General features: G+C 38.0%; 1 protein-coding gene across 2 annotated transcripts in view; it reads right to left on the reverse strand.

The window, feature by feature from the left end:
• Positions 1-16,300, reverse strand: part of tnpo1 (transportin 1) — a 157,158-nt gene that overhangs the window by 61,520 nt on the left and 79,338 nt on the right. For both annotated transcript variants that reach the window (XR_005634296.1, XM_039758464.1), the window contains exons 8-10: positions 12,722-12,844; positions 9,282-9,400; positions 5,033-5,093 (exon numbers count right to left, since the gene is read on the reverse strand). Coding sequence is in view for 1 of the 2 variants with exons in the window: in XM_039758464.1 (XP_039614398.1) it covers positions 5,033-5,093; positions 9,282-9,400; positions 12,722-12,844 (303 nt within the window). In the remaining variant the exon portion in view is untranslated. The remainder of the gene's footprint in view (positions 1-5,032; positions 5,094-9,281; positions 9,401-12,721; positions 12,845-16,300) is intronic.

Genomic DNA, 16,300 nt, shown 5'->3' on the forward strand with positions numbered 1-16,300 from the left:
ATACTGCTTCTTTAAAAGAGTTTGACCCATGACCAGCTGTGGAATTCTGGCCGTCACCTGGCAACAGGCACATCACTCATAAAAAACCTGAAAAGTCATCAGCATCCACTTCTGCAGGACCATCAGTCCAGGAACCATGCAGTTCAGCTCAAGCAGAAATGAACAACATTCAGCCCATGCTGTCTGAGATGGTAAAGATTCTTGGGGGAGAAGATGTTGCAAGACAAAAGCTGAAGAACATGGCAGAAAATGAATCAGGACAGTGTTCTGTTATGTAACTGTAATATATGAAAAAAGAACTAGTGTAGCTATAATGAAGGCATTGTTTATTAGCCAGTTAAAATAATGGAATCTTTTATATAATGTTCTAGAGCAAGGTGGCAAAATACTACTCCCTGAAAGAACTTTTTTCAGTTTTAAAATGGAAGGCAGTTTTGGTATCAATAAAAGAGATCAGAAAAAATAAACTATTTTTCACTTTTGTTATTTGTTTATGGGCATGTGAATTTAACTGGCGGACAAGTGGATTTTCTAAGTTTACTTGTCCGTGGACAAGTTGAAACAAATTTGATTTCCACACCCCTGGTACACTTGTGACTTTGTACTTTTAATGTTTTGCATGTTTTACAGAAGATCAGATTTAATAAATATGTAATTTTTCAAGAAAAAAATACCACAATTTGTACCGTAGATCCCGTTATATAAGCCGAGAATTTCGTCCTAGATTTTTGGCTTGGAGTTTGGGGGTCGTTTTATACAACGAGTATCGTTTCAGATTCAAGATTTCCAGCGCAATGCCGGTTTTGCCGATGAATACGGAAGTAAATAATGACGAAACCACAGAGCCATCTTTCAGATGAAGAAGTAACTTTACATGCCGGTACTTTAAATTAAATAAAGAATTTATTCAAAAAAGTGTTTTAGTTGTTGATTTTATTAATAAAATTTATAATAAATTATCGGGAAGTTTAAAATGAAATTTTTTGTTTTGATTAACGACCAACATCTTGCGTTAGGAAACGGATGCGGTCACATGTATCCACTTGCGCGATTGTAAACAAACAATCGAGAGCGTTAGTAGCGTCAGTCGGAGCCCAGATACATGTGTTTGTGGATGTAATTTCCGTCATTGCAGTGATTTACCTATATATATAAATCATTAAGACCATGCAAGCAAGACACATAATTGCTAAGGAAGGAAGAGAAGGTAAAAGAAAGCGATTGCAATCGAAACGAAGATGGACATTGTGTGGAAATATCTCCTCCTTTCTGCAGCCCAAAGATGTCAAATTAAATGGTGAGTACAGTATGAAATTGTTTCTAGAATAGAATGCCTTTTATTGTCACTATACGCATCTACAATGAGATTAAAAGCAGCTCCTTCAGTGCAGAAAAAAGTTCTGTATAGGGCTTGTATGGTTGTTTTTTAGCTTTAGCATAATGCCGGATTTTCGGCCCCGCTTCTGCTTTCTTTCCCTCCTCCGTCTGTGTCGTCTCCTAGACCCGACAACAATCCACGGAGAGCCCTCTGGTCTTGCTATGTTGTCTGGGATGTTGTGCGTGTGATGAAAAACACTCGAAACAGATGTCTGACTCTGTACACCGATGTCTATAAGGTTCTGAATGGTGTAGTGGATGTTCGCCGAACCGATCGTGCACAAACAAGGACAAAAAAAAAAAAAAAAAGTACAAAAACAAAAAAGTGCACTGAAAAGGAGAGCCCTGAGCCGCTGCGACCATGCGTGCCGCCATGCTCCTTGCTTAATCGAAGTAGGCTAGGCACTTTTATAACTTTTTGGTTAGTACATTAGAAAAATTATTGGTGTTTTGGTAAATTATGCACATTATATTATATATCAAAAATGCCGGCAGTCTCAAATTCTCGCCGATAAACATTATAAATATACCCGAAGAGACACTTTTAAGGAAATTTAGAAAATTTTGCTTGGAGAAGGGGGTCGGCTTAAATACCGGTCATCGGCAAATACATGTAATTTAGTAGGTAGAGAAGGGGTTCGGCTAATATACCGGGTCGGCCTGTATTCCGGGATCTACAGTACATGTTTTTTAAAGAAAAAATGTAACACTACGGAAGCTATACTATATATTGCTTTTTCTTTTTTTTTACCTTCACCATGGAGACTGTGTTGTTAATATTTATTGGATTATTCATTAAGGAATATTTGTTTGTTTAATAAAAGCACCTGCACTTTATATACCCATCCATTGCTGACCGTGTGCATTTTTGCTTGCCGAGACCCTTCCTTGGTTACGTTATCTGGCGAGGGAGGTTCAAGAGGCTACCAATATGGTTACCAGGAGTGTGGAGCAGACCCTCGTTATCATACCACCCTATTACAGGCTGCTCACTACAAATAAAATTAAAATCATCTGTGATATTCTTAAGAGTATGTAAATAAAGGCTATGAGTGAAAATCACTAGAAAGGGCATGTAGTGTGATACAAGCTTTATCAGAAACATTTTGGCTTTACAGTATGGTTTGCTAGAAAAATCATATCCTCCACTCCGGGACAAGGTTCATTTACAGAAAGTTTATTTCTTGGAAAAGGCATGTTCCCTTGAGACTGTCTTAACAATGGAAAAACAATTAAAAGAACTACTACACATGAACAGTGACGAGGTACTAAAACTGTCCAACCCAGTAACAAACCATGGCTATTAATGTTTAATACTGTCACAAACGTAGCATAAGCCATTTTAGTATTAACAAATTATTACTTAAATTTTATCATTACTTGCAATTTTTAAGTGACTCTTTCAATGAGTTTGCCATTTTAACAGATTTGTCCATGAACTACATGCTTCCCCTAAATGACGAACAATCACTTTAGAAAAATACAGGTATATGAAGAAAGAAAAAGTCACTGTCGTATAAGTCTTATAAACCACAACTGCTGAATTTCAGCAGCTCTGAATATCTCGTCTGTGATGATTTTCAAACATGTGTCACTAGTGCGGATACCCAATCACCTCTGCAGAAAGCAGCAGGGCTGAACGGTGGTGATGTGCAACCAAGAGCCCCATTCATAGCTCATACATGTTACCTAATATGCATTTATAAGTGCTGAGATGAGAATATCCCAGATGATACAACATAACTTATTGAAGTTTTCTTACGGTTTTTGGGAAAAAGTACTTTTTCTTTTGTGGGAAATTTTTTTTTAGCTTGCATTCATTCGTAACTGAACTGTTGCACAACAACTTATTTTAAATCGAAAGTTAACATTAATGAAGAAAAAAAAAGATATCTAAACTAATAGTGGCAATTAATCTCAGTTTCTTAGGCTGAAAAGATTAATCTCCTTTAGATTTTCCTCACATCTTGTATTTGATACTTGTTGAATTAGTCTAATTACATTGATGAGCAAAACTACACAGAGTATACCAGATGTAGCACCATTAATGTTAGATGCTGTGTGTATTCTCACAGTTTTTGCTGTCTAATTTGGCCTTTGTTTGATTGTATTCCTTTGATACATATTTGCTTTGTGAATTCTTCATTGAACATTAATGGCAGCAGTTTGCTACAGGGCACTTTTATCACACATACAGCATCACACCATTTTATATAAGGAAACGCACCACATCCTCAAACATGTGCCACTTTCTGGTCGACAACAATGCTACTCACTTCAGCACAAGGAGACCTGGGCATACAATATACAGAGAAGCTCTACAATATATAATCATTTTATATTAAAGGACAAAAGAATCTAATAATGAGATATCTGAAGGAAAAACATTGTTTATAAAGTGTTTGGAAATACAGTGCACATTTGGGCAAATAAAGAGCTTTAAATTTGATCATGATTGTGAGGCTACTTCATAAGTGCAATTCTGCAGTTTTAACCAGTAATGCCCACTTGCATATACTACTGCTCACAGTTCATCATACAATAAGTAATAACTGTGTAATTCAGATTCATCTAGTTCTATTCGTTGAGACCCTTGTGCAACTACCCTTTAAGAAAAGTAAGATAAACTTATCTGGCTGAAGTGCAGTAAACCCCTAACTCACTGCAGCAACTTAAATTAATGCAATACTACTCCCTCTTCCGGTACATGCATATAGCACATCTTAATTGAAAGCGAAGAGCAGTTCCACAGTGCAAAAAAACTCTTCACTTATGCTATACAAAATCTTACAGATGATTAAATAGATCTGTTTTCAACACAGACATTGTGATAGCAGCCTCCGGAACTGATGTACCATGAACCAGTTATTGCAGAGAATAGCATTAGACTTAACTAAAAAAGGCAGCTATGGTACTTTAGCTTAACAGGTTAAACTGTGGCAATGATTCAGGAAAAAATAATGTACTGAAAGTTACTAGCATGAGTTTTGGTTTGATTAAAAAAAATCATTATCATGGGACTTTGTATGATGAGTAGAGCCTTTGTGTTTATTAATCAAAAGCAGTGTATCATCCTAGTCAGCAATTATGACTTTGAGTTGACATGGACTTCTACAATTAAACCTAAAGTTTATTAGCTTTTAAACAAAGTTCCATGTAGGTTCGTTTAATTTGATTGTGTCTCTACAACTTAAAAACTGAAAATACACCAAATATATACTGTACATGCAATAAAATCATTACAGTTGCATGCATATACAGACAGGACCAACCCCATTGAAATTCCATATTTAATTCAGAAATTCATACTGATTTTTAGTCTATTCATTTTTAAGTAATAAAACAAAAAGCAACATCCTGCTTATATTATGTATACTCCCAAACTTTACAGGGTATCAGACAATTTACAGTAAACTTCAGAGGTAGAGTTAAATTAGTCCCAGAGGATTTCAACAAAACAACATTCATCTAATAATATTACAAATCCAGAAATGAACTAGTGTAAAAGGCACAAGAGTAGAAAATGTACTCTACAAATGTGTTTTCCCCCCAAGAGACAGTACAGTACCAATTTAGGACTATGTGGATACACTACATTATCCTCATATAAACATAAAACTTAATTTGAAGGAAATTAATAAGACAGTCAACACACCTTAAGTAAAATAATGTCTATTTCCGAGTATTTCATGCCATTTACAAGAACAGGAATCAGCCTGGAGAGAAAAAAAAAAGTCATAAAAGTACAATAATACGCACCAAAACGATTTGTAAATTGTATAAAATGCCTTTCAAGATAAACACAGTCGCATACTATTTAAAGAAACAGTACACCTTTTTACATTTTGAGCTATGGCAGATAAAGCAACTGACACAAGATAAACAGAGTGAGTTTTATGTTTCTGTATAGAAAAACAGAAGGAAGGCACAATTTTAACAAAAACCTGGGTAACTGTAAGATAAAACAACTAGGGGGAACATCAAAGAACAAAACTAGTTATGTATAACGTTGCAGCAAAAATGTTACAAAGGAGACAGTTACAGGATTTGATTTAACCCTTAAACCATCGGAACCAGCTATAGTCGGTTCCCAGTGCAATATGCCAGCACGCCGGAGCTTTTCCATCAGTGCCGTACACTCGCTGAGCAGCCGGCTCATGACCACTGCCACCCTCTGCAGCACTGCAGCATCACTGTCCCTGGGATTCAGCCACTGCACTAGACTAGCCTGCAAGCATCAGTGTCGGCATCTGTGTGCTTGCGTGCAGCCAAATGAATTAAAGGAACACTTTGAAAACACATCAGATCTCAATGGGGGGAAAAATCATGCTGGATATCTATACTAATATGGACTAGGTAATGTTATTAGGAACGAAAGGATGCCAAATCGTTTGATGAAAATGAAAACTATCAACCTACAGAGGGCTGAATTCAAAGACACCCCGAAAATCAAAGTGAAAAAATAATTCGTCAGTCTTGTCATATGTGAATGGTTTTAGAACGACCAACACTTATTTTTAATAAAACTACTGCAATATGTTGACACCAATAAAAGACTTACCTCACCTACAGGCATTTCATGCTGTCATATAAGTAAACATATCTAGTTAGTTGCGGTAATAAGAGCGTAGAAAGCATGTGTCCAGTGTGCGGCCGTCCAGGCAAGACCGCACTTCGTGCCGAGTACGCCAGCCGCTGAGAAATCACACTCTACCTTCACTGAAGTAGGTGGCACAGTCATCAGATACTGATGCACTTGTTCTAAACAATGCCATTTTAGCTTTTACTGATGCATCCAGCTTCTTGTCATCATTCTGTGATGGTAAGTTTCTTGGCACAGATAATGCAGCTGCAATAGACTGATGCATTGCAATTTCAATTTGCTGTTCAAAGCTGTTGTCTGACAGACATCAATGAAGTCTGCCCCGTCCCGGCCTTCATGAGCTGCAGAGTGCAGATTCCTCCCAGTCCACTGTGCTCAGTCTTTGCTGCTGGTCTGCTGTTGACTGAATTAATCAGCAACACAGTACACCGTGGGCCAAAAAACCGTGCCACTTAATTATTTTCAACTATAACTCTGTTATTTCTTGATTGATTTTTACACGCTATATATGTGAGCTTGACCATTCCCGGTTTCCCAGGAATTACAGCAGTTTCATTCCCAGGAATGCGGAAATGAAAAATCTCTGGGAATTCCCTACTGACAATGTCTGGGCATGCTCCTAATGAGACGACAGATGGTGTCCTGGGGGAATCTCCTATCCAGATCTGGACCAGGGCATCTCTGAGCTCCTGGACAGTCTGAGGTGCAACTTGGCGGTTGCAGATGGACCAAAACAATGTCCCAGAGGCAGCATAACATTCTCCATGGCTTTTCCAGAACCTTTCACATCTGTCACGTGCTCAGGGTGAACCTTATCTGTGAAAAGCACAGGGCGGCAGTGTTGGACCTGCCAAATCTAGCTCCAAGGTGCCGGGCAGTCAGCACAAGGAACATTAGAGGATGTCAGGCCCTCGGGCCACCCTCATGAAGTCTGTTTCCGATTGTTTGATCAGAGACATTCACATTAGTGGCCTGCTGGAGGTCATTTTGTAGGGCTCTGGCAGTGCTCATCCTGTTCCTCCTTGCCTAAAGGAGCAGATACTGGTCCTGCTGATGGGTTAAGGACCTACTACGGCCCTGTCCAGCTCTACTAGAATAACTGCCTGTCTCCTGGAATCTCCTCCATGCCCTTGGGACTCTTTTGGGGGTTGTCTCATTGTTGTCCCTCTAGTGCACCTGTTGTTAATTTCATTAACACCAAAGCAGTTGAAACTGAAGCTGAAAATTTATGAAGAAAAAGCAGTGTCGCAAATAAACAACTCTGGAAGCATTCCTAAAGAAAAAAGTCCAAATGAATGTTACAATTTTAGCAAAGTAGTATTTGCTTTTCTACAATATTTTTTGTCTAAGTGTGCATTTAGTTTTGATGAAATGTGAATTCTAATAATATGTTTGTGTTTCCTTTATCAGGCAAAACGTTATAATATTTTTTTTTTGGATGGAACCATTCATTTTAAAAACATTTCTATGTGAAAGCACCACACACTTTACAAGTTCTCAATTAACGACAGACAATTTGGAATGAATAATCTTGTAAAGTCAAGAACAACCTGTATTGTTTCTACTCGTTTTGCTGCAAGTGTATTCTCTAATAGTTGCTGTACTTTATCAGTCTATGTCTCTTTGACTATCTTTTGTATCAAGTGGGTTGGAACCTACTGTCTCATTTTGTTCAGTACATCAATGTCAACAACAGTGGCAGCAAAGGATTTTTTTTTTGCATGGGCACTTGAAGTAGAGCAATTTAGGAAAAGACAAGGAAGGACAGGAGCATGACACACACATTGATAAAATAAGTAAAGATTTAAAAACTTTACATTGGCTACTGTGCTTCTGATGTTGATGTCTAGCAATACATTAATTAATCCAATGTATTCCCTTTTTAATTTGAGTAAAGTTTGAAAATGTCTCTAAAGGTTAAATATATCCATCAAGTACACCTCATCAGAAAATTCCATTTAATGCTTTTAACACTAGAATTCTTGAAGCCTACGAAAAAACACCTAATCCCAGGACACCTTCAATTCCTTTGCACCTCCCAATTATGGTCTTTTGCAAATGTATCCATCAGCACAAGCAGCAAGCAGACTGCTATCCCATCCCCCCACTGCTGCAGATCAACTCCGGCAAAAAGTTCTCCCAGCTCAATTCTGTCAACCTAGGGTAAATAATATATCATTATTTGGAACACATGCATTTCATGTGTGTTCTGTGTCTACAACGATTAATGTAAATGTAGGATGACAGGCAATGCGAAGCAAGAAATGTGGAACATATAACTTAAAACAGAAACTTTTTTCATGTTATAGTACTAATAATAAAATTTTGTCACGAAGTATATAATGTGTCAAGACAAAAGTCCAAATATCAAATAAACACTTTCACAAAAGGCACACGTATAACAAAAAAGTACGGTTTTATTCAAGATAATAACCAAAGAAAAAGAAACTGGGTTAGGGTACGACGTGGACACGACCGCTGTGGTGGTGCAGAGGTAACAACTGCTGACTCATAATCAACAGGGTGCCAATTCGATTCCAGGCGCTTTTTAGAATTACCATTTTGAGTAGTGAGCTGCTCTTATTGTTAACATTATAGAATAAAAACATACCTTAACAGCCAGTGTAACTCTATGGTGGTTGTAAGGTTAGCTTTTTTTAATTTAAATTTAGTGTTTTTCTCTCAGTCACATTCACGCTCCCCTCGCTCTGACACTGCTGTTTTCAAATAAAGATGTACTATAAACAGAGGTGAACTCAGATGAGAATGAGGGTTCTACATCGGAGAAAGAGAACAAAAGCACTCGACGTAAAGGCGAAAGATGGCACCATTTGGATGCAGCAACAGGTTGGGCGTCATCCTGCCAATCAATCTGCCACAAGACTTTCTTTTCTTAATCCCTAAGATAGTGGTGCCAAAACAACAATATTTTTCGTACAGGTTTATGCCCCTTACTTGCAATAAAAAACCCTGCACTGCAAAATCTAGGAACTGCAAATACTACAGAAACAACACTGACATTAAGAGTAATTGCATTTTCATATTTTTATACCTTGTTCACCATCAGTAACACTGAAAAAGCATACTACACTTCCTCAGTCCATTGACTCAGCCACATAAACAGTAAAGTCAAGAAAAAATGATAAATGTGTATTGTCAAGGCCAAAACTGAAACCTGGTTTGTTTTAAAAAATAATTTGAGGATGTACTTGGTGACACCTACTTCACAAACTTTTAAAATTTATTAATTCTATGAGAATAAATTTACATTAAAAATAAATAATAATAATAAAATGCTTACTTTGGCAGATGACCACAGAGGACATCTTTACAAACTGGTTGCTCAGCAAGTGTCAACCAAAATTCACAAGCTTCCAAAGCAACATTTTCATCTTGGTCCTGGGTTCTTTGCAACATATACTGCAGATATGGGGAAAAAAAAAAAAACAAAACCAACATAAGTATTACGCTAAACATAGTGGAAATGAATGCAAAATTAATCAGCTTCCAGGATTAAAAGAATGATAAACAAAAGACTATCAGGACTAGCAAATCTTTCATTCACATGTTTCTTAGCAGTGTGTAGGTCAAAAGACATATAAAGAAAGTTATATCCTTAACACTACTTCCCTGTTTACTTAAAAACCTGAAATTTGACAAGACTGTACATCTAGACCAGTAGGTATCTGCCAAGTAACATTTAGATTTACCAATATTTAGGGGTAAACCGAACAATAAAAGCAAATTTAACACCAGTAATTCTCAAAAATGCTGTGACTGATTTGATTGAAATTTGTCAATTTTATAGAAAAAAAAATCTAACAAATTGTTTTTGTGTCAGTATGGGTTGGCAATAATGCTGCAGCACGTGGGCTATTCTTAGAAACAGCATACTTTTTTTTAGCCAAGCGCTGAGAAGTGAAGTACAGAGACACTGAGCTGCCATTTTATGCAAATGAAGAACGAAGAGGAAGTTCTGAGAGATTCAAAGACGATGTGCTTAGCAAGTTGTGTTCTTGGGTACATGCAGGACTCCGTAACACATTGGCTTTTTTTTTTTGTTTTTGTCACTCCTCATGATGAGGTGGGGTTGGGGATTTTTGTTGTCCACCATGGACTGTCAGTCTCACTTATATATAGTATATATACTTAATACAACAGGGTGGATTCTCAGTCTATACACCACCAGGGTCATATTCACGGTTTGTGACTGAATTTGGCAGATTGGATGGCAAAGCACTAACTCTGATGTAGAATGCCCAGGGTAGGTTGCCGTCTGGCTGAGGGCTCTATGTCTGTTATCATTGACTCTCTTTCTTACAAGTTCATCTCCTCAGTTGTCAAAAGGCTATAGTCCTACAATTAATGGACATATATTGTTGATTTCCATTTATATTAATCAGTTTCATTGAATATACTAGTTCTGCACTTAGTTATTAGTATAATCAATTCCTGTATTTGGTCTTGGGAGCCTGTCACAATATTCTGCACCTGGTGAGGACAGCATTGCAAAAACAGATTTTACTTATTATTGTATTATATTTATGAGGTGGCAATGATAGACCTGCCATCTAGCTCTAAGAAGAGGACTACAGACTACTTGTATTTTGTTTTTGTGTTTTGCATTTACCCTATTGGAGAGTCTCTCATTCTCTCTCTCTCTCCATCCACTGCCCCCTCCCTTCAGCACTGCAGGCTAGCTTGTGTCTGGAGGATGGAAGGCCATCTTGAGACCATAAACCTACAGAGCTAACTTGGAATAATTTATTTTCACATGCACTCTTACTTATGTTTGTTTTTGTATTACTTTTGAACCCAAGTGTTTTTGTTAATTGTTGTATATTCTTTTCTGTTGCTGTTTATTCTTGTTTATTGCTGGAGGACTCGCTGAACGAGGTTTTCATTGTATTGTTAAAGGTGATAAGATTTCTTTCATTTTTTTTGTTGCAAGTTTTTTGGGAGGGCTGCCAATTTAACATTACTTATTTAAGCCTATTGAGGCATTCTTTGTGTGATTTGGGGCTCTACAATAATAAACTCTGCTGTTGCAAAGAATGATTATTAAAAAAACTAAAAGCAAATAGAACACAGAATTGCACAGGTAGTCCAGCTCATCCAGGATGGCACATCCAAATGTGCCACTGCAAGAAGGTTTGCTTGGTTTCCCAGTACAGTCTCAGAAGCATGAAGAAAATACCAGGAAATGGGCTGTTACACAAGGAGAGCTGGACAGGGCAGTAGAAAGGCATCAACCAAGCAGCAGGATCAATATCTGCTCCTTTGTGCAAGGAGGAACAGGAGGATGACTGCCAGAGCCCTATGAAATGACCTCCAACTGGCTCAGAAACAGACTATGAGGGTGGCATAAGTGCCCAATGTCATCTAGTGGGACCTTTGGTCATTGTCTGTCACTGTGCAGCTCGATTTGCATCAACCTGAGGATACCACTATTGGCAGCTCTGCCATTGGTGTGCTATTCTCTTCACAGAAGACAGCAGGTTCACACTGAGCACATGTGACAGATGTGAAAGAGTCTGGAGACCCAATGATGAATGTTATGCAGCCTGCAACAACATCCAGCATAACCGGTTTGGTGGTGGGTCAGTGATGGTCTAGGGAGGCATATTTCTGGAGGGTTCCATAGACCTCCATTTGCAATGGCAATGGTACTCTGATTGATGTTAGGTACCAGGATGAAATGTCAGAGCCATTATCAGACCTTATGCAGGTGCAGTGGGCCCTGGCTTCCTCCTGGTGCAGGACAATGCCTAGCCACATGTGGCCAGAGTGCATAGGTAGCTCCTGGATGACGAAGGAATTGATAACACTGACTGGCCCACACGTTCCCCATGCCTGAACCCAATTGTGAACCTCTGGGACATTATGTATTGGTGCATCAAATGCCAGAGACTGTCCAGAGTTTACTGATGCCCTAATCCAGGTCTGGAAGGAAATTCCCCAGGATACCATCCACCATCTCATGGTGAGCGTGCCCAGATGTTGTCTGACGTGCACACAGGCGTGTGTGCCATACACACACTTACGAGTCACATTATGAGTTACCATGATGAAATTCATGCAAGCTGGATCAGCCTGTGATTTCAATTTTTGACTCTGATTTTCAGTGTGATGCTGAATCAGGCCCTCAATGGGTTGGTGATTTTGGTTGCCATTGACCATTGTTACATCACTTTGTTCTCAACGAATTCCAAAGTATTACTCAGTAAAGATTTTCCACTTGAATATTTTGTTCATCGAAATCCAATGTGTAGTGTTCCACTACTTTTTTTGAGCAGTATACACTCTGAAATAACATTTACAAATATAACCTATTGTTTACAAAAATGTATTCATAATCAATGGTCTTTCTAAAGGAAGAAAGCTGATAGTGAACATAAAAGATAAACAGAAAAGAAAAATGCAAACACTCACTATATGCTTTTTCTAATGTTCACATCCTTGAAAAAATGTTATTTAATTGCATTCAAATAAAATAAAGAAAAAGATTTAAAAAAGAAAATTTACAATAAATTGTGGTATAACAGGACTGCACTGATTTCAAGAAAAGAGTTGTTAATGTAAACAAAAAAACTGTTAACAAGGAACAGACGTTTGTGCACCATAGAAAGGCTTTATTTCAAAGTCTAAACTGTCCCATGTACATAGCAAAGAATGATTAATGAAGAAAAATGGACAAATAAAACAAATTTGTAAGCAGTATATCCCCCATATCAGTCTCACCTCAATTATATGATGCATGTGAGGAAGCAGACGATCCATTCGAACCTCAAGCAGCATTACCAAGGCACGGCACACATTTTTGCGGACCTCAGGCTCCTCATCTCCAGCAAGTGCAAATAAATTCTGTGTGAAAAAAATAAACAATAAATAATCCAATTTTAAAAACCCAGTACAGTAAGTCGTGTTCCAATTACAGTATAACAAGCATGTATGTATGTAAATGCACTACCCCAACTTTCATACCAAGCAGCCCACCAAAGTCAGTGAAGTCCAAAGTCTTCTGTAACTAAATAAATGATCCATAATAAAAATCAGGGTCTCGGTGAAGATAAAAATCAATAAATAATCAAAATCAAGGTTAAAAACAGATGCTTAAAATACAGTCAGGATGTGTTCATTAAAACCACACACCTCAGTATATCGCACCTTCGCTGCTCACCATCATGGCTGGTTTCTCAGTAGCAGTCGCCTTCCGAAATTCCATAATTCTAACTTGTCTACCTACTTCACCTCCAAACTTACTTTCAACACAAACCCAGCACATCTTTCTCCCTCATCTCCCCAGCTTATCCCCTTCTGGGGTCTTACAGCTGGGCTGAAATGCCAACTGTTGCTGTTCCCCTGTTCAGCTCTCGTCAAAGCCACCTCAAGCAGTACCCGCTGGGGCACTCTGAGCTGGATTTCCATCATCCTGCCACCTGATGTCAGTCCTTCAGGACCCCGGAGAACTTGACACACCTACTCCTCTAAAATATTCAGCAGGAGTGACCTTCTCAAACCTTCACCCTGATCTAACCACCTCAGGCTACTTTTAACCTATTGCTGGTGTAAATGCCTCGATTACTCCACAGAGTGTGCCAATGATAAAACTGGCAGAAATGACTGCATCTGCATGTGAATGCAAATTAGCCAATACCTCTACTAAACCTCTCAGACATGCACGACTGCACTACTGCAAGTCCCCACACCCCCGAGCCCAAGTGCAGTGTTTTATTTTTAAAACGCACTGTGCAATAGACCCCTACGTGCCTCATCACAGTATCACATCCACTAGTAGGTTTTGTGTGATTATTTTCCTTTTTTTTTTTAATCAACCTCTTAAGTGATTTTCATTAAAAACAAATTATTTTTTACCAGAGGTGACTGAAGTGCTGTGCATATTCTAAAACTAAAATGTCTTTCAAGTCAGTGTAGTTACCCTTTAGCCATCTTTAAATCTACTTTCTGCTTTATTCGGCTCAGGTTTAATGGAAAGTTAAGAGCTAATTTCAGTAGTACTGGTTGCAGGGCAAAGACAAGCCTGGCATGAGCACACTTAACTCCCTTGTGGACTTGCTAATACTTGAACAATATAGACTCATTATTAAAATGAATTCTAGTCTTAAACTGTAAATGAAAATAAGAGTGTATGCAGGAAACCCATGCTATTGCGTGCAAAATTCTTATTTGTAATTATGCAATCATGATATAGGTCACCTATTATACTTTTTGTTTAACTCTTTGAGGGCTGAACACAGTTTTCTAAAAAGCACACAAAGCAATAGTTTTCACACAGAAATCAACATAAAATGTCTGTTGCTGTGTGCTGTGCCTGCCGGGCTGTCTTCATGTGGCAGGGGGCAGGATCGGAAGTGGCGGATGAAATGCATCGCAATCTGGTTTTTAACTTCTTGCCATTTTAAGTGGCAGTCCTCCCACGCACACATTGTCATAGGGGCGTTTGCTACACAAACCTGGTCAGCACCACGATCAGCTGAGAAACTGATCAGCTGATGCTGTTCTCTCAAATTGTTTTCTATCACTTTTATCAAAATCAAACTCCATCAAGTCAAGTGTACAATTCAGCAATAATATGTAAATGGTTATCCACGGAGTATTTTGCTTCATGAATTTGCTTTGATCTCTTGCCAGATGTTGATGCCATTGTTTGCTCCTCGCTACTCACTCGAGCACAGGGAATCTCTGTCAAACCAATGAAGCTAACTTTCCTTCTAGCAAAGAGAGTCCTACTAAAACATAACATTGGGTTTTGTCACTGTTTATAGTTGATTACCATCTTCAACACCTCCTTTTGACAAAAGTCAACATCCACTCTGAAAGATGTACCGCCTTTCAAGTTCACAAGGTACATAAAACAAAAAAAAAAAAAAAACAATTTCAAATAAGGCTAAAAGGGCAACTCTTATGAAAACTGATCCCTCAAGACATTTACAGAAAAAATGACCGCTGTAACCAACAGCGCACACAAGCCGAGAGAGAGAGAGAGAGAGACTACAATAGTAGGCTGTGTAAAAGCTAAGATAACAGATCTGCAACTGGCTAATTGGGATGATCTTTGTGTATCTTATCACTGCCATAACAAGGATTGCTGAATATACCTTTATAAATTCTTTACAAAAAAAAAAAATCCAACAAATTTAATGTTATTTAGATGGCACTGAACATATTCCAGTAAATAGTAGCCCACTGCAAAGCTAATTATTGGGAGTTAATAAGGCAGTAACTTAAAGAAAATGTGATGCAAAATATGTAAATTAATCTTAAAATAAACGTTGAGTATCCCTTATCCAAAGTTCCTGGAATCAAAAGTATTTCAGATTTTTGGAATATTTGCATATTTATAATCTAGATAACTTGGCAATACCCTTGATCAAGCTGGGAAAAATTGCATCCAAACCAGCGAAATGACAACTCACACATATAATAATTCATATCACTGAGCCATTAATATAATGTGTGTTGAAGTGACAAATTAAACCTTAAAAGTGATGTATAGATGCTATTTTAGTTCCCTTCCAAGAAAGCCAATGCTGTGCATTTGCACTGAAGAACTGATTTTTCATCATCACTTTATATTGGCTACATGTTGTAACTTTTCAAGGGACTTAAACAGGTCAACAATATCTCAACCAATATTCACTCCATTATGACTGCTGTGCAGGATACCATTAAGCAGCCAACAAGGTACTACAGTCAGCTTTCATATGGTGCGAGTAAACATACATAAAACAGAACATGTTTTTAACAAAACAACCTGGCAACATAAAAAGACAATTTGCTGCAGTATGTTGGTTTTCCAGCCGTAATTGGAACAATTTACTGCCCTCATACTGCAATAACAGCACACAGAGAGAATAAACCTGCTTTTGTTAACTGTAAGCATTGACATTCCATTAACACACAAGTTCCCTGTAATGTCAATGTACACACATTTACAAGAGGACTGTGTATTCTTAAGGTAAACTGCATAGAAATGGGTGTGTCTGGTTTGGAAAATAGGATTTTTTTTGGCACTCTCATTTTCCTACTTCCTAAAAAGAGATCTGGTGCCACAGAGCGGTTTTGAATAGCCGCGCAGGTGTTTGCATTTCAATAAAAATCGTGCAGGTTATTGAATCTGCCTTGCAGCATCTGTCCAGTTTTAGGGGTGGATAATGGGGGTCCATACCCATTTTGAGAAAAATTAATAGTACAGATTAACAAGAAAGGAATTTGCTTGTCTCAGTGATATTTTTGGATACATGCTAAAACAAGTTAGAAAATGTTTGCATGGAAACTTGCAGCATTTTGCATTTTTAT

Source organism: Polypterus senegalus, chromosome 7 (genome assembly GCF_016835505.1).
Source record: "Polypterus senegalus isolate Bchr_013 chromosome 7, ASM1683550v1, whole genome shotgun sequence".
Taxonomy (NCBI): domain Eukaryota; kingdom Metazoa; phylum Chordata; class Cladistia; order Polypteriformes; family Polypteridae; genus Polypterus; species Polypterus senegalus.